At 40.8% G+C, this 19,550-nt stretch overlaps 1 protein-coding gene across 5 annotated transcripts in view; it reads right to left on the bottom strand.

The window, feature by feature from the left end:
* Positions 1 to 3,455: 3,455 nt before the first annotated feature.
* The window catches only part of MBNL2 (muscleblind like splicing regulator 2), a 94,424-nt gene continuing 78,329 nt past the window's right edge, over positions 3,456 to 19,550 (bottom strand). For all 5 annotated transcript variants that reach the window (XM_031059538.1, XM_031059537.1, XM_031059539.1 and 2 more), the window contains one exon: positions 3,456 to 6,417. In XM_031059538.1, the coding sequence (XP_030915398.1) occupies positions 6,403 to 6,417 (15 nt within the window). In that variant the 3' untranslated portion in view covers positions 3,456 to 6,402. The remainder of the gene's footprint in view (positions 6,418 to 19,550) is intronic.

Raw genomic sequence — 19,550 nt, 5'->3', positions numbered from 1 at the left:
GTCCAAGAACAGCTTGTTATCAAGACTTAGAGAAATTAAAGCAACGTAACTAATTTGGTTAGAGTAGGGTACAGTCATTTCACATGTTAAACAGAGCAATTTATTTGCCTACAGGGACAGTTCATCCCATTGCAACTGCACTCAGCCTATGTTGTACTGAAAACATCACACCTTCATTGCCATAATAACTGAATAATGTCCATGTGGAAGTTAAGCCTGAAGAAATCATATCACATCCTAAAGGGTTACTGTATTTTGTCACTTCTCCCTACAACGTGGTAAGACATAAGAACTGCTTGAATTTCTGTTGTAAATTTTCATGAGTTTCTCAAGAATTTTGTGAACTGCTCTAGCTTTACATCTGTGAGCGCAGGAACACGTTAGGTGACATGAAAAAAAAAATTCCAGGTACCATAGCAGGAGAGAAAAAGCTTAAATATGCAAGCTGAAAATCCTCCAAATACCTACAGAGAAGATCAGGATTTTTAACTATCAGACAATTTCAGTCAATCTCATGATTTTGTGATTTCTTGTGCATGATGGGTGTTTTAAAGGCCATCAAAACCATTGTCCTCTGTGAAAACAGGCGGGATTCATTGACTAAACTCATCTGTGTTGTAGAGTATCTGAGACACCTGCATGGGGCTGGCAGACTTAAGTTAACATACTCACCCAGACCTGTGCTGCTCCATAGCAGCAGCTTTAGGCCAGATGGGTACTCTGCAGTGTCCCATTTGAGACTCCACAGCTACAGACAGAAAGCTGGATCCCACTCTAGCAGTTTTCCAAGTGTGAAAAACTTGCCCACCCGCAGTCCTGAGCTGTGATGTAAGCTACCAACTTCAGCATCTCTGGATGTGCTCCACTGGCATTCAGTGCAGTGGCTACAACCATAACCCAAGGAAGTAAAAGCACTTCCTCCTTCTAGCCCTGCATGAAAAGGAGAGGCAGCCATGGCAAATGCAAACACAGCTCAGGTTTAGCACAGGCAGCACCTGCATGGCCACCCCCGGGGGCTGTTCCTACAAGGTGAACCTCATACCACTGTGGTCACCCTTGCCACCTCCACATCCTGGCATCTCTTTGGTCTGGTGGCCCTCTGAGGAACCACGCAGGCCACACCTTGACTGTTCTGTGACAACTAAGGCTAAGGAAGACAGTCACCAGAATTTGTTTTCCTTAAAAGTAGTATCCAAATACAGCCCTTTGAAGATGAGAGGAGCAGGGCGTCTTTCCTATAGTGATTTTCCTAAATCATAAAGCCAAGTGTCTTCCTCACATTGCAAGAAGCCTTGATGGAAATAATGCAACTGCAACCCAGCATTGAGTAAGCAGCTCACACCAATACTTTCCTTTCACATTTCTTAGTATTGCACTTTTCCCCCTGTTACAGCAGAAGGCATTTTCATGTAATTAAACATGTAATTTATTTTTGACAATTTATATGGTTTTTATAATTACAGAATTAGAAGACTAACATTTGAGAATGCATTTCCACAATTTATCAATTCACACATAATCAAACTATCTATTGCATACCTTTATGCTCGAGTATATTACATACCAGCAATAATGCAACAGCTGAGGTGATTTTGCTCTCACACACACACCCACTCCAGCAATAAACATCATCTTGACCCATGTAAAAAGGCCTCCAGAACTGTCAATTATATGACATTAAAAAGGCAGGCTACAGGACAAAAGGCTTGGCTAGAGAACTGATTGCAGGCATAAAGAGCATGGTATGCTCAGATGACCATACAATCAGATGCCAAGGAAGGTGTTCAGCAATTCCAGGCGAGGTATTTGGTTTTGGTCCCATGAATTCATGCAATAAATGTCAGTAGCAGGAGATACAATGCCAGCATTGTTGAGCAGCCTTGCTCACCAGTCCTTTTATCTATTGTCACCTAGAGTACAGAAATGTTGGGTTGTTCCTGAGCTCTCTTCTGGAGTGAAACAACTCTTTTAGAAAGAAAACCCAGTTGCTGTTTTAGTAACTTGCTCAAGAGTCACTCCCAAACAGCAGCATGAACAAGGTTCAACCAGTCTTGGCTTCCTTTGCTGGATACAAACATGCAAAACTATCCTAGCAGTCTCTGATCCCTCAAATGTCACATCTCCTTTTGTTTCATGCTTTTAATTCCAGTGGATTGCGAGAACACCCCAGTGCTCAGATTACTTCAGATTTTTGAACTGACAACCAAGCAAAACATAGAGAATAAGTCCTATGGCCATGGCTACCCCCACCAGGGCCAGGGGAGGTGCATGGCCAAGCGCAGAGGGGAAAACCAAAGGTTTCTAAAGGCTCTTCTCCAGAAGTAGCATGCTCCATTTTGGAAACACTGATGTTATCTGAAGGGGGGCTGCTCTGCACGTGGACACGTACAGACACTGTCGGTTTGCTGTGGCCCCTGAAGGTTCATGGTGTCCATAAGCACTTCTCCAATGCCAAGAAAGTGTCAAAGTTTACAGGAAACAAAGCAGCTTTTAGACAAGAAAAGTGACCCTTCTTGGCAGCTGACAACTGTCCAGGGTGGGGTTTAACATAAGAGAGTGTCAACAGACAGGCTTCCTGCTCCTGAGTCATTAGGAGTTGAATTTTAATAATTTGCTGCTTCTGCTCTACAATGCCCTTGCAGCTCTCTAATGCTCCAGTCCTTCCCTGTCCCTGCAAGTCATCCTATTTCTCCTCTCCATCCCACATACTCATTCTCAGCAGGCTTCTGGCTCAGCATGTCTGTGATATATCCAAATGGACTGGTTGACCTGGTGATTTTCCTCATCACTTATGACTTTGGGTTCCTTTCAAACCAGCCCTGTGCTGATGCAGGGTAGACAACTTTATGACACAAAGTCTTCTTGATTCTGCAGGAATCGTATTTCCTTTCTTTAAAAGCATTTTAAAAAATAAATCAGAGAAGGCAGTGTGAAGTAACCACAGAGCTGCCAGCCAGAGTGTTTAATTTAATCCCTCCTCTGTCACTAGTTTGCCATGCAACTAGTGGGCACACAACTCCTCTGCGATACTGCTCTCTCCAGAGGAACTAGCAGATAACGGGGATTATCTGTTGCTGTAACACTCTTCAAGATGTAGGAAAGAAAAGAAGATGCAAAGGAAGTGCCACCAAAAATTTGGCACAATGGTCAGGCATCTGCGAGCCAACCTCTGGGATAACCAGTGCCTGCCTGCAGCCCGGCATGCACGGGTGAGCGGGAAGGGCTCGGGATGGCTGTTGGAGGCATGTGGTGCAGGAGAAGGGCATGGGCTTCCTCACACAGCATCTGCATGTCCTGCACCTGGGGATTGCACTTAAGGATTTGTTACCTGAGCAAGCAACTAAGGAAAAAATAAAATTAAAGTAATACATACCTTTTAAAGCTTCCTATTTTTTGTTACCCCAGGCCCCTCTTCCCAGAGCGCGCCACAAGAAAGGATCGCCCCGACTCCGCTCTCATTTTAAAATGCTTCTTTTTATTTCAGTGGTTGTACATTGGGTGAATGAATTTAACGTCACAACAGAAATAGAATGGCTATTTAACAGACCACTAGTAATTATATATGCTGGAAAAGAGTGAATGGAGGGGTTTCTTTTAACTGTTACTGAAATATTCATTGTACGTGTCGTCAATTATGCTGGATGAGAGAGGCAAACAAAAAGGTATTTTGGTGAGGCGCTGTATCCTTTGAAGAAAATAAGCACTGAGACATCTCAAGTCACTTGAAACCATGTCCCAGCTACAGTATTTACTGTCTCCGTGTTGGCCCATCTCATGGTTCTTTTAGGGGGTTATATTTCTTGTTGCATTTTTTTTTAATTAAACAAAGCATTTAAAATTTAATCATTTTCATTAAACTTTTTTTTTTAAATATAAACAAAGTTTTGGCAAATAATATTTATACAGAAAAATAGTTTTAGATCTTCCCAAATTTTGAAATAGTCTATAAAATTACTTTATAAATAAATAAAATGCAGAATCTGTTGTACACGTATTTGCACATCTCTGTAATTGCCTCCTTACTGTTAGCATAGGTTTGTACTTGTACAGTTTTCAGGAATATTACAAAGTCATAAAGTCGGAAAGTGGATCTCATATTAAAAATACATTTTCTCTTTTTGTCTGTCAGTTTGTCTGGATGAAAGACCTGATGTATCTGAAGCTTCGTCATCCATGGGCAAAAAATAGTAATATTGGATTAATTGTAAAAAACATAGAATAACAGTAATTTTGAAACATAAAAAGTTCACACAAAATGATGTCTTGAAGAGTTATCTACATAAAATATTTAAACATGGATAATTTACCATTTAGTATTATACAATAAGCTACCCAAATGCCTAAATTAACTATTATAAAAAAATAAAAACAACTTTGACAGATATAGGCAAGTTGCAGTGTCAACTACCTAGTTATAATGACTGAGAAAGTCTACAAATATTAGTGTTTTAATAGTATATAATGGTGATACCTTAACTGCTAAATAACAAGTTAAGATACATTATTTTTCCACAAATTAAACTAACGCAACGTTACAAGCACTATGTTAATTTTACAACCAAATTGTGATTATTTTTTTTTTCTTTCGGATGATCAGATCTCCAGCTTTATATATAAATAGATAGTAATTAGACATCGGACAAACAAGATTTAGCCTGGAAAATAATTTCCTAGACAAATAATAATATGGTTAGTGCCTTCAGTCGTTCAGAACAGGCAGTGCTGCCAAAGTTTAAAATTATTTACAATCAATCTGAAGAGGTTAAGTTAAAATACTGCAATCACTAGTAATGTCCACATAGAAAACTTATGCTGCAAACAATTATACATAATATCCACTTATAACAGCTGTCCTGTTTTTTTAAACAATAATTTAAAAACTATGTCATTTATGTGATACATGTGCAACATATAAAATGTGAAATATGAAATATTTGGTACAATAGTGCTTGAAACAAATCTCAAATCAAACAAATGAAATTTTAATTATACATATATAATTACCTTGTAAATCAACAAAGTATTTAAAAAAGTAAACAACATTAAAATCTGCTTCATCCATATATATGTATGTATGTATATATAACATGTATATAATTGTATTAAAGATATCTTCATACTTTTGTGACATAAAATATGTTTTTAAAGGAAAACAATTAAAAGAACTATTTTTCTCCACTCTAATCTGGTTACAATCTTATAATCCAATTAAAAAAATGCAAATACAGTAATGATTTATTAAACTGAATCTCATTCTACATTCTTAGTGTTCAGTTAATAGCCTAGATTAAAGTCACCTATGAAGTTTCAGTGACTCAACTGAATTTTAATTAAATTAGAGTATCATACAATCTCTTCATCTACAGCCTTTTTTTTGCCTTTTCTTTTGTTAGTTTGGTCTTGGTTTTTATTTTTTTTTTTTGTTTTGTTTGATTTTACACTTCTAGAAATTACTTCTTAACAGCTTGAATCTTTTTGGTAACCTGACTATGAGTTTCAAAGATTTTTTACGTCCGATGAGATTTGACTGTTGGCATCAGGCTCACTTTCATCAAGTCTGATGTGACAAAATTTAGGCACTTCTGCAAAGTCTATTTTAAAAAACATTATAAATATACTCGTAAAATAATATTCTCAAGACTTTGTTCTTTTAGGGATTGAAAGGGGTATGAAGTTCATACTGTGCAAAATTTTTAAAATTTTCTTCTGCTATTCTGCTATGATTCAAATGCAACTTCTCCATACAAGTCAAACACCAACCATGTGCATCTAAAGACTTTGTGCTTTACTTTGGACTTCTGGCTAAAAATATCAGATTGGCAGGATGATGTGCAGGACACCGGGCTGTGTTTCACCTCCTTTGTCTTGGAATAAACTCACCAAGAGAGCAAAACCAAGATTTTTTTTTTTAACTGAGAAGAAAACCCCGAATCATAGTTTGGGTGAAAATTAAACCTGCAACTGGGGAAAGTTTTTAGTCAATGCAATTCAATTATTGCTGAGCTCGAAAGATTCATAAATGTGGAATCTCACGAGACTAACTGATCTGGACCATTTTCGTTAGGTGTAGTTATGGAGAAACGACAATATTTGCAATAATTAAACTATGCTTAGAAAACCTTTAAAACTAAATGTTATCCTTTATGTCTTGAAACATCACAGCTGGTATCAGGTAGTTAACTATTTTAGGTTGGAGTATAGTAAGCATACCATATTTAATATTCATATATGACATAGCAGCACTAGCTTTTTTGAGTTTTTGATTTGTCCATAAGAACAAATTCTTGACTTAGCATGCAGTTTGTGGCAACTCTAGAGAGGAGGAGACGGGGTAGTATGTACAGTAGCCGTGCTTGGCCGACCGCAGGGAGGCTTCGTGACACTCCGTCCCGCTCCTGCCGGCTATTTCAGGATTATCTGTGGAGAGAAAGTGAAAGCGTGATCGCGCTTTTACGTGACACGGGGACAGCAGTGTGCCCAGCTGGCCCGTGCTGGCCTAACTGAGCTCAGGCACAGCTCACACAGGACAGCGTCCCCTGTGGGACAGTGTGCCATGTGGGACAGTGTCCTGTGTGGGAAAACGTCTCCTGTGGGACAGCGTCCCATGTGGGACAGCATCCCACGTGGAAAAACGTCTCCTGTGGGACAGCGTCCCATGTGGAAAAACGTCCCCTGTGGGACAGCGTCCCGTGTGGGACAGTACCCCCTGTGGGACAATGTCCCCTGTGGACAGCATCCCATGTGGGAAAATGTCCCTGTGGGACAGCGTCCTGTGTGGAACGGCGTCCCATATGGGACAGCGTCCCATGTGGGACAGCATGCCATGTGGGAAAATGTCCCCTGTGGGACAGCGTTCCATGTGGGATAGCATTCCGTGTGGGACAGTGTCCCGTGTCCTCAGGCTGCCTGGGAGGCATTTGTGTCTCACACACCTGGTGTCATCCCCTGCACACGTGTGCATGAGAACACGCAGAGGGGGAACTTAATGTGTCAGAACACTGGAGGGCAGTGCTGAACCCAGGGCCTGGCTGTAGGTGAGTCTGCACCCTCAGTGCCCTGCCTATCACAGGAGGTGGAAGCCCTGCACCTCCCGGAGGAGCTCAAAGTGCATCTGTGCCTGGGGCGATTCTCAGCTCCCACTGTGCTCACAGAAAGTCAAGAATGACCAGGGGAAACAGTGGAGGCAGGGCTCCTTGCCACTAACAAGCAAAAAGATGTATTTTGGGCTGGGTGTTTTCACGAAGCAGAAGTGTCTTTTCAATGCACTTCTAGCACCTGCTTATTCCCTAAAAAAATTAACTGCAGATCAGTGAACTTGAGAGGTTTTTTCACGCTTCCTTATGGCAAGGATTCCAGGGGGAATACCATAGTGGTACCTCTGTGCACCTAACTAGTCACTAACCTTGCTGCTTTACCTTCATGGTGTCTCAAATGGAGGGTGAAACAATCATTTTACAGGTGTGTTTTACCTGTGCTTCCAATATTGCAAAGGTTAAATGCACAGTGTGCTCAGCAACCAACTCCACCTGCTCACAGTATTGAAAAATGGTTCAGATTTCCATCACCTGCCTGAAATGGCTGTCACTGAAAGTGATATCAAAAGGCAGAAGTTTGATCTTTTATCACACCATTGCTATCCTGTGCTCCAGACTTAAGCACGAGTCAAGGAATTAAGAGTGTATTGCCTGCTTTTCCTGTTTCATTTGGCACTTGGAATATTTTTAAGCTGTATCTGCAGGTGGTATGCAAGGCAGTCATGACAGCACTTGGACCTACTTGTATATTATGAAGCTAGACCACTGCTTAATGCAATTATTTATACTAAAAGGGGGGAAAAAGATGTTTGGAAAGTAACTTAAGCAACATACTACCTCTGACATACACACCACTGAAAAGAAACACACTCGGCTATGCGTGGCAGGTGCTCGTCCCAGTCCCTTGCCCAACACCCCACTGCTCCTCACAGCTGCACTGCCTCTCTCTCTGTACACAAGCACCATCTCCCTGACCCCAACGACCTTGCCAGCAAGCCAAAAAGCCATCTTTGACTGCCATCAGCTCTGGAAATCTGGTGACACGTGAGCTCCATTGTAATGACACTGTACAAACACCTGCTGCTCCAAAGGACTTAACATCTAAATACATCATGCACACAACAAGGACATATATTTTTAATGAACTTCCACCCATTGTGAGTTTGTTAGCTTATCACCTATCTTCTGTTTCCTTTTGAAATAACAAAGAAATACCTTTGCTCAAATAATAAAGCCCTGTCTGTGATAACCCTGGTCCAGCTCCAGCACAGTGATTTGACAATATGTATAAAGAACACAGCCATGCTGAAAATAAGAAATGACCAAGATTTTCAGCACTGGTATTTTTAGCATGTTACAACCCAACATGAATGTAATTATTAAAGCAGCTTTAGCTACACTGGGTTAGCCATAGTCACACAAGTGTATTTAAAGGATCCTGAGGTCTCACTTAATGGGAAATAACCTGAAGCTTATGCAGTAAGTTTTTTACTCAATAAAAAATCCCAGAATTTTAGACACTGCAGCTGACTACATCATCTGCCAACTTTTGAGGGGATAAACTTGCATTTCCTACAGCTTTTTTTCCTCAAGTACAGGGAGACAGCTAACTGCTCCTTGTGCCAAGATTGCTTTGGTCAAACAGTCCCACAAGACTGGTGTTCACAGTTCCCCCAAAATGTGTGACAGGGAAGGCAGAGGGCCTAACCTCAGGCTGTTTCTCAGGAAAATGGTAGGACTATTCCCGGCATTGTGATTAACCCAAGTGCCACTCATCCTGCTGTGTGCCAGGCAGGACAGAGGGGTCCTGGGCAATGTGAAACAGCAGAGACCCCTCCTCTTCCCTGCCCTGGTAAGTGGCAAAGCCCAGGGTAAGGACTTCACTGCTGTGTCCCTATTCCTGCCTTTTCTCTCCTCCTGTCACAACTCAGGAAAACAGCGAAGACAAACAATGTGAACACTTTCTTTTCTGTGCAAGGATGTCCTGTTTATGGGTTGCAGGTGCCAGAGGAGCAGCTGGAGCTCTCACTGCCATGCCTCCCCTGCTGCCAGTGGCAGTGAAGCTGGCTTGCTCCCACCGCATCATCCTCGATGTGCCGCCCCTTGTACAAGGGCCGTAACTAGGGCATGTTGCACCCAGCTATTTCTAGTACACGTAGGAGTCTTCCTAGGAAAAAACCCTCAAGTCTCTCCTTCAGAACAAGCTTCTCCAGTGCAGCATCACAGAACTGAGGAGCTACATTTCTTTTTTAACCTTAGCCACAAAGTGTAAAACGTCTCCCGTAGTCTTTAATTACATGTTCACACCCTATTTCTCAAAAGATATCACAACTCTGCCACAGCTACATACACAGGTATCAGCTTCTGCCACTGTTTTTTTTCACTGTGTCTGACAGAGAAACATAAAATGCTAAACTACTTTACATGGAAAACACACTGTGAACCTCTCCTGTTTAATCTACAAATGAAGTAATAAACTGTGATGGAAGGCAGAGGTTATCTAAGTCTGCATCGCTGCTAATTGCTCCATCACTTGCATGCTGAAAAAGGAGAAGCTGTACTGGAGAAGGAACATCCCTGCAAACACTTTCTACAGAGTCTGCACTCCCTTGTTAATAGGTCCAGCCACCTTCATGTTCACTACTCTTTGAAGAATTACATCTCAAATGCACATATATATGACTTGTCGTATTTGCTCTGGTACTATTATAACATTATACCTCACCGCAACAGGATGCAATGGCATGACACTTTTACCATAGTATATATAAGAAAAAACCCTGAAAAACAAGATTATACAAAGACAGGTCAAGCATGGGAATGCATTTTCTCCTGCTCTGAATGGTTAAGAACCACAGGTGTGGATACAGACATGCCAGAAAACACACCTTCTGCTGCTGCAGTAAAAGATCTAATAAGAAGACTAATTCCAGCATAAGCAAAATGGCCTGGCACTTGGAGTCTTGAGTAGTACAGAAGATTTAACAACAGAAAAGGGCATTTTTTTTTAAGTGATCACAGACAAAGGTACCCTCTCCATCATCTTCTTTCTTGGTACATGTTTGAAGTGGCAGAAAGCTGTCTACCCTTTAGATTAAAATCATTCACACTGTGCCAATGACAGTTAACAGACCTCACTGAAACTAGTAACACAAGTGAACCTAAATTTCTGCAAACTACTTTCTAAACTCGCTACTCAAGATTTTCCAGCTCTTTAGAGGTGACATTTTTCAGCTCCTAAATGTCAAGACTTTCTTTCCTACCAGACTATGCCTCTTTTAGACCTTTACCTTCAGGACTTCTGAGTGAGCATAGTGGTCATTAAGCCCCTTGTGCAACACAGAACATCCCGAAATTCAGGGTTGCTCATAAGGGTGATACAGTTCTGCAGTGTCATCCAGGGGAATGACAACCAAGAGAGATATTACTGCCAATGGTTTCAGCTTCTCACCAACTACCAGTGCAGATAAATCGATTTGGGAGTTCCTCAGACCCGGCAAAGGTGGCTGTGATCAGTCATTGTCTCAAGACTCAAAAAGTAATATTGAAAGTCTTTTTAAATTAAAGTAGAAATTCCATTTTTGTGAACTCTTTTCTGACACCTAGGTTACTGCTTTACTTGATACAGTTCATGGAATTGACCAAATTACAGAGAATCGTGACTAGGTTCTAGGAATTACAAGAACACTGTTTGGCTTGAGATTTTCTATTTTGAAGCTACAATTCACAAAGCTTCTTTATGGTCTCTGACTCAAATGCATTTTCCAGTTCCAGATTTGTTATACAATGATGAATACAGAAAATTTATCATTCTGCATGAATTCAGTGTACATGAACTCTTGTTCAACTAAAGACCTGTCACAGTGGATCAGCTGGAAAACATGACTTTGCATCTACCACTGACATGTTTCTTTTTGAGAAGTTTTGAAATTATTACTCCAAAATATACTGTGCTTTATAAGCCCTAATATATTTTAAGAAGATGTCAAGACTGTATTTGATCTTTACATTACAAAGCACTTACCCCTCCAAAAATTAACTCAGACATAGCAAACATTCTGGTCTGCCCAGCCTTCCATTTTGAAAGCAGTGTAGTAACAGGAATTTCTTGTAAACAGGATTTATCTCAGAGCACTTCAGACACGAATGCCTCAGCCAGTCACCCATTTTACATCTTCCTAGGCTACCTCAGGCAACTTATTTTAGCATGAGACAGATTATCAACTCATGATGCTTTTTTGCCCTCCACCAAATGAAAGAGTCTGTGGTGAAAAGTTTGCACCAAGGCATTTAACTTTTGAACACCTGGGTCAGGATAAATGAACCTTTCCACAGTGACATTTTCTGTTTGCATGTTTTTCACACGAGTAGCAGACTGGTCAGATATATCTGGGGTATACATTAAAAATGACAGATATTTTCAGACAGCCGGCTCATATCAGGCTGTCTCATAACTTCTCCCTCTTTCTAAAAATAAAAGCAACACCAAGTATTTCTTCCTTATGACAAGGAACCCAAGACTATTTATATTTCCCCATGCCTTTGGGAAATGCCTCCATGTCTTTATTTTGCATTTTCTCTTAGAATGTTCTCTTGTGGTATGTCCCTTGTTCCTTTTCTTCAAAATAAACAACTTTTCTTTTTTTCTTTTTTTAAAATTAGTAGTGGAGAAAGATGAGTAAACGTTCAGACACTTATTGAAAATAATCCCTATTGTATCAGTTATGCCTGGTCTTATTTAATTTCTACATAGCCTTACAGATGGACTTTTCACCTCCTTTACCCCACAAATTCTGCAGCAGCACCTCCATGGAGCACCATCCCAAACATCCTACTTGCCTACATCAGGGCTCCAACCAACACTGTCCCAAAGGATAGGTTTTGCCCCTGTCTTGACCACTGACAGCTGAGCCAGCTCCAACTCTTGCTTACATTAAATGCAGCCTGGACTTTTCCTTTGCTACTCCTTCTCCCCTGAAACCTTATTCTCATTTCCAGCATATTATCATTTAATGGATATGTGCTTTGTTTTATTCACTAACCATGGTCCTCTCTTCAATCCAGGGCTGAAGGAGGATTTTCTCTTATTTCTTTTCCATTAATCCAGTCCACCCCCAATATATTTGTCTACTTTGCTCATCAATAAGATGACCTCTGATTTGAACACAGCCAGTGAGATGTCTGGGCCACAGATGGCTGCCTGCCCATACAGGGTCTAATATGGGGGCATCAGGTGTTTCCTGACGGATGGAGGTCCTATTTCCTTGGCTTTCTCATAGCCCATTCCCTCACATGGTAATTCTGGTGCCCTCTGCCATCCTCTCTTCTCTTCCCTAAATTTGAGTGTGCCCAGTTTTGCCTGTCCCATATGTTGGTGATATGTCTTTGGAAATGGCCGAGGGCCAGATGCCCATGCTGAAGTGGACACATCTGCTTGCACATTTTCATTCCATCAGGCACAAGCTGTTGGCCATCAGAGTGTCATAAAGCTGACAAAGACCTTGTCTGAATCCAGCTCTTCACGATGAGCTAAAAAAAAAAAGTTCAAGGCAATTATGGGATCCCAAAGGGTTCAAGGGCTCAGAAGCACCTAAATTTTTCATTTAATTGTCACGAGGTCCTGAGAGAAGAGACCAAAGCCACTTGTGCTGCCAACTCCTTAGCTTGCTTAAGAGCTTCAATAGGTATTTACTCAATAATGTGCAATATTTAAGTTCAACTTAATAAGTATTTACTCACTCTGGAGAAACAGAGGATTACTTGGTTTAGAAATGAAAGCAATCTGGCTTTATTTATTCTCCTTTAAAGTAATAAATAATGCAGTGCTAAAAATTGATCATAACATACGCTAATATATTCTACCAAAATCTATTTTTAACTCATTGCAGAGGCAGCAGACAGATGATATAGAAGTGAGAAAACCACTGCTGTAGTATTTTAGGAGCACCCATAAGTGACTGTTTTGGATAGCCACTCAATTTTACCTCCCAGCAGGTCCGAGCTACAGCAATAATCTGCATTTTTCATTTCCTACTTTTAGGTAATTTTCCTTCTCTTCTTGAATTTTAGAAACTACCAGAACAGGCTTGCCCAGAGAAACTGAGAGCACAAATGAGTGAAAGCCAAGCACAAGTTGTGCATTATCTGTGGAAGTGCCCATATTTCTCTTGCAGGGGTGTTACTTCTCCACCCTGACATCCTCACTCAGCCTTTTTTTAAACAAAACCTGCTTTGCATTTTCCTTTTAGACACCAAGCATGCCCACATCATGCAACATGAGGCTGCCAATACACATACAGCATCCTTTTCAGGCAAAGGCATCACTGCAAACAGAGCACAGCTGGCACGTCTGCAGACTCTTCAGCAGTTATCGCCACTCTGAAACTCCTCCTCTCCCAAAACCTGGCACTCCAGTTCAGACTCCCTTCAAAGCAAGAGACAACATCCAGAACTAAACTTGGACACAGAAAAGGACCAAATTTATGTTCATTAAGGTTACTTGTAAGACCTTGAGTCAGTTTTATAAAACTCACTATACTGATAACTTCTCTGAGGAAGCCTTAACCTTCCTAACTTTTGACTACCTACCACTTCCTTAATTTTCTTCTTATCTGATTACTCTCACATAAACAGCCATGCATTCTAGTGTGTGCCATGGCAGGTAATAATGCACCAAAAATGAAGTCAGGCAAGTTAGCAAATTTTCGCATCTAGCTGAAAGTCACAACAGATAGAATCAACAAAACTAAATATATAGATGTTTCCAGTGCAGCCTCCTGCACACTCAAAGACTGGCATTTCTAGTAGGCAATAAATCATACACCAAGATAAAAATATGATCTTTGCTTAATTCAAGGGAAAGTACTTGGAGCACCTAGAGATGTCCAGATGCAATTATTTTAAAGGACAGGATCCCAGACAAGTACATCTGGAGCTCCACACTGCTCTGTGTGGTTAAAATTTTACAATGAAAAAACCCAGACTCACATGGAGCTGTCTATATCAACCAGAAAATAAACTAATTTTCCCCCAAATGCCTACAAAATTAGTGGACCTCAGAAATAATTTTCTATGTCTAAATAATAAATATATGCCCCAAAGGACTTTTACTCCACTTGTCAAAGTATCAGTTGTTGAATAATTGAATGCAAGAACATAAAAAGAAATTATCATATCAAACATCAACATTTTTTCTTTAAATTTCTATAACAGGGAAGGGAAATCTGTTTTGATTTTTGTTATATAAAAGAATGAAGCCTTTGCTTACTGCTGATGTTGTGTGACACTGCCATCTAGCAGGACACCAGAGGAAGTCAGATTTTAGTCCTATACAGGGGAGAGGGGTATGATGGGAGAATTTCTAAAAAAACCCCAAAACAGAACAGAGATTTTTTTTTTCCATTTGTTCCCCACCGGCATCTTGTATATGAACATGCAATCTAAAGTTCCATATACAAGCCTGCTGGAACTTTTTATCATCTACAAAGAAACAACATGCTATGTTAAGAGGCCAAAAAATTATTAAAACAGAGACTCAGTAAAGTTTGCATGAAACTAGAATAGAGTTCCATTACAGGGTAATATTCTAGTTTTGCTTCTCTGGTGCCTTAGAAAATACCCATCCTCATACTAACATTCTCCGAAGCAGGTACAGGGCTGGCCCTACTAGTAGCCTCAACCCAAACCCACGGATCTGACCACCTACACAACTTCAACCTCCTACAATGCTAAAAGTCATCTCCCCAGCTGCAATACTCTCCCCTTAACCCTCCTCTCCCCATGTAAACACCTGTGAACTAACATCACGTTATACAGCCTACTAATTGCCACCATCAGCCTTCAATGACTCACACCAACATACTACCCAAACAAAGACCCAACCCCCTGAACATCTATTGACCATCTATTTGCCACTTATTTTGTACCATCAGCTGTTTCAAGGCAGTTCAAAGGATGTTTTCTTGACACTGTTCAAGATTTGCTGTGGGATTTAATATTGGAAACTCTCACTTCTTGAGTCTGTGAGTCCCAGCTACTCACCTGTGTCAGAGGAAATAACTTGAGTGAGATGAGGTTTGTGATTCTTGTGTGTCTAGCATGAAAGAAGCAGCAAGCAGTTTAAGTTTGCCCTTCCTACTGTGACAAGCTATTGCTATTTAAATACCTTCTCTAGAGAAATGATTCTTCATGATCAAGGGTCACTTAGGTTTGTTTTTCCAGCCTGGTGCAGGTACAAAGCAAAATGGTCAATCCTTAGGTGGGCTCACTAGATGCCCAACACTGTTCTCCTCTGAGCTGGCTCCCTGAAAGTATTCCCTCTGATAATGTGTCTGAGGATGGAACCTATTCGTCTGTCTTCTTTTCTGGACTTTTCCAAGTCAGATTCAAATCACTCTTTCTGTTGTTGGAACAGAATTTTCTATAGGAGCATTTAACCTGGAACTTTATGGAATTTTTAGACCAAAAGTTCCAGTCAGAAAAAAAACTCAAACAAAACTAAAACTATTTAGATACTCATTATTCCCAGAAGAAGTGCTTTCCTACCTGTTCCCTCACTCCCTCAGAAACTGCAATTAAAAGTTTTCTATGAATTTTGCATAGGCTTTTATTTGTAATGTTCTTGTATGCTGGCACTAAGGATGTAAATAACATTTGTTTCCACTTCCCACATTCTTTCTCAAAAGCTTGCTTTTAAACAACAACAAAAATAGTCCATTTCCTACTATTTACCAGATTTTTCAATTCATTTTCTCAGCATATTGCTACTTTTCAGGTTTCCATGAGGAAGAAAGGGAATGTGTGACAGGAAAAGCCTTGTCAGCAGTGCTACGGGCAGCTCCCTGCCCTGCCAGACAGCCTCCTGGGTTACAGAGGAATGGAGAGGAAGCCCTGCTGGGGGACACCAAGGAATATTTGCACAAGGGAGGAACTGTCATGTCTGCTTTGTGTAGAAGGGGAGATTACCTCGAGTCAGTGCCCCCTCAGACATTCTGGTCTGAGAAGAATCTGTCTCTCTTGGGAGTGCTGCTGCCTTTGCAGGCACCTTGGCAAGGAGAGGTGCTCTGTTGCTCCATGTCCCAGCTCTGCTCCCTCCTGACAAAGCCATCACACATAGTGTCCCAAATCCCAAAAGCTTGGCATGTTTGTATTTTACACTACGTTAACTAGTTTTTGAATTCTGGGGCAAATATTTTAATTGTCCTTTTGTTTACGACACTCAAAGCGTAACTATTTTTATTTTTGCTTCATTGTATTCTAACAGATTTTGACAGAACTGAAGGCTACTGAATGATTTCATAATTAATATCTGCATAATTGCCACCTAATTCAGTGCAAATGCTGATGCATAATTTAAAGCAGCTGTGCCAGATAATCACAAGCCTTAGCATGAGACAGCCTGTTGATCTTTTATTTCTTTTTAGACACAGGCTCTAAGTATTTCATTTTTCTTTTGGATATGTTCTTTACTATTTCCTTCTTGATAAAAGGTCATATAACCAGTAGAATAATGTCACGAAATAACATCTTTGAGTAGCATTCTCTATTATGCTATTTTTATACTATCAGTCTCTGCCCATTTTCATTGGTACAAAAAAATAAAGCCATGAATTGTTCTGAACTGGTGTGATGTGAGCAAGACTCACATTGCTTGGAATTTGGTATATGTCCTCTAATAACCAGGAGCTATGGAAACACCCACTGAACCTGAGGACGCAGATTAGGACACAGAAATGTCTTAACCCGCTGCCACACTCACTGAGGTGACACAACAGTAAGCCAACACAGCCTGGAGACCCCTTCATGTGGTCACCAGCTGCAGGCTTGGGTCATGTGCTCAGCAGGGGTTTAGTACCACTTGGGCTAAGGGCTAATGTCTGCCTGTCATCCCACTGCCAGTTCAGAAGTAGGTGTGCAAATTTGTCTGTAGGTCCTGTGTTGCATCTGCCAAGCTTGTGAAAATGTCTTGGGTAACGCAGACTTCCAAGGTTATCTTGGGACAATCTCCAATGTCACCAGACACATGTTTAGGCAACTGAACCAAGCCCTGTGAGACTTTTGAAGGACAAGCCAGGCTACTCTCCAGATTTCATCTGACTGGGCTGATAAACTTCACAGTCTACAATGGGTACTTAAACTTGCATCTTGCATGTAGGCACCCATACTTAGACACCAACACTTAAGTGTCTTAATTTTGGGCTGAGTTCTAACCTTCTAATCCTTGTAGGACTCACCAAGACATACATACATAAATGGAACAGTACTGAGGCTTTCTAATTTAGAAATTTAAGCCCCACAAGGAGGTGCTTGCCATTATTTAAAACTGAACTTCAGCCCCAAAAGTCAGAATAATATCTCTCTCAAATAATGTCAAGATAAACCATCCTCTGTTAAATTACCTTTGGTGTGCAGGGTGGAGGAAGTCACATTTGTCTGCATTTCCATTAGTAGAAACATCCTTATCTCCAAACAGGCTCTATCTAATCTTTCCCCAAGTTTCTAATCCTGTATTTTCTCATAAAGTAAACAGCAAAACAAGAAGAGAAAAAACCTTCCAAAATCATTTTCCTTAAGATCTATGACTTTTATATCATCCTGAAATTGCAGCACTGTACATCCTTAGCCTAAAAAACAGTCAGTAAATATTGCTTTTCCCCTCTACAACCCCCTGAAAGGAGGTGGTACCAAGGTGGGGATTGGTCTTTTCTCCCAAGTAACAAATGATAGGATGAGAGAAAATCACCTCAAGCTGTACCAGGGGAGGTTTAGATTGGATATTAGGCAACATTTCTTCACGGAAAGGGTTGTCAAGCACTGAAACTGTGCCCAAAGCAGTCACCAACCCTGGAGGTTTTTAAAAGACTGCTGCACTGAGGGGCATGGTTTAGTGGTGAACTTGGCAGTCCTGGGTTAACAGCTGGACTCGATGATCTTACAGGTTTTTTCCAAGCTAAATGATTCTGTGATTCTACCTGTGAGTGAAGCTCAGCAGATAACAGTTTCCTTGCTTGCTTGAGTATTGCTAGTCCACTAGCTGAAGGAGTAACAAAAGCTTTGTTAAAGATCTCTGAAGTACATATTCACACACAAAGACTGTATTAATATTTTAAGCAGAACATCCTCCATATCTCTGTCCACATGCATGCACTAGAGGGAGCTAGGACCACACCCTCTGTATTCACATCCTAACGCTGCTTCTCACCATCATTTCACGCAGTTTCAAGCTTTGCTCCAAGAAAATGCTGTCAGCATGCCCAAACAACTGAACTGAAAGTTCACCAAGTGTCTGCTGCTGGGGTTAAGCAGCTGAGGATTCAAGCCCCATCCTGACAGGAATGGCTGGAGCAATTGTGAAGAACAGAAGAAGGAAAAGGGGAAGGGCCTTTTACCTCTGACCAGTCATTCTCCTGGACATGTGCCTTTCCAGCTACCTTTCACTGGAAAGCTGAAATCTCCTCCCCTCCATTCCCTCTCACCACAGCCTGGCAGCTACATTAAGTGGGGCATTTTGCAGCATCCTGTTTGCATTGCATTACACCAAAGCAATTCTCTTCCCCTCTGCAGTACACTGCAAGAAAATTATTTTTAAAACCTAGCCTTTGTAATTCAGAAAAAGCAAGGGATGCCAAATTTTCCATATGTTCTTAACTGGTGCCATCCTGCACAGATGTACACAGTACATTCAGCCTTTAAGTCTACACAATCTTCTCACATGCCTCGTGCCATACATTGAACACACAATGCCCAGAGCTGCTGGCCAAGCATCACTGACAGTGTGTGCCATTGCAGGTGTACTTTGAGCTCTTACTCATGTTATTTCCTGAAAGAAAGGATATACAGAAGACATGAGACATAGTGACTTTTTTTTCAAAATAGACACTGACAGCACATACTAAATAATTTACTGGACCCAACAGAGCTATTATGTTTTATTAGCCATCAGCTGAGACTCCATAACTTTTGGGATGTTGACTTTTCCCTTCTACTTGTGCTTCAAAAACACTGGGATCATCACACTCAATCCCAGGAAGACCTGCAATCTTTCCCCAGGTCAGAATACTAAACCAAATGATATTAAGATAAATTATTAAGCCCTGATAAAACTTTCTTTTCATGCCCAGAATTGAGGAGAAGCCGTGGGAGCTGAAATGGGACAAGTTGAAGGCTGCAGGTTGTAAAAAAACCTATGGTAGAGACACTGGAAAGAGGAAACTGTACCTCACAGATATGTAAAGCAGTGTGGCACAGACTAGAAAAGGAAATTTTATCTGGTTGGAAATAAAAAAGTCCTTTTCTGAAATACTCAGGAGAGTTTAAACCCATACAAGAGGACACAAAGAATGCTACGACCACGAACAAAGTCATGCTAATTACCAAGTTAATAACCTGTTCCTGCTATGTTTCTTGGGCTAAAGAAATACTGAGAATTAGAGCCAGAGTTACCGTGGGGCTTTCCTGGCATTAAAGCTTTGTCTCCAACCTTAGGATGTTGTAAATAAACAGAAAACTTGGAGTTTT

This window comes from Geospiza fortis, unplaced genomic scaffold (assembly GCF_000277835.1).
Source record: "Geospiza fortis unplaced genomic scaffold, GeoFor_1.0 scaffold84, whole genome shotgun sequence".
Classification (NCBI taxonomy): domain Eukaryota; kingdom Metazoa; phylum Chordata; class Aves; order Passeriformes; family Thraupidae; genus Geospiza; species Geospiza fortis.
Note: the sequence above shows the minus strand (reverse complement) of the source record. Positions and strands in the feature narration are given on the sequence as shown.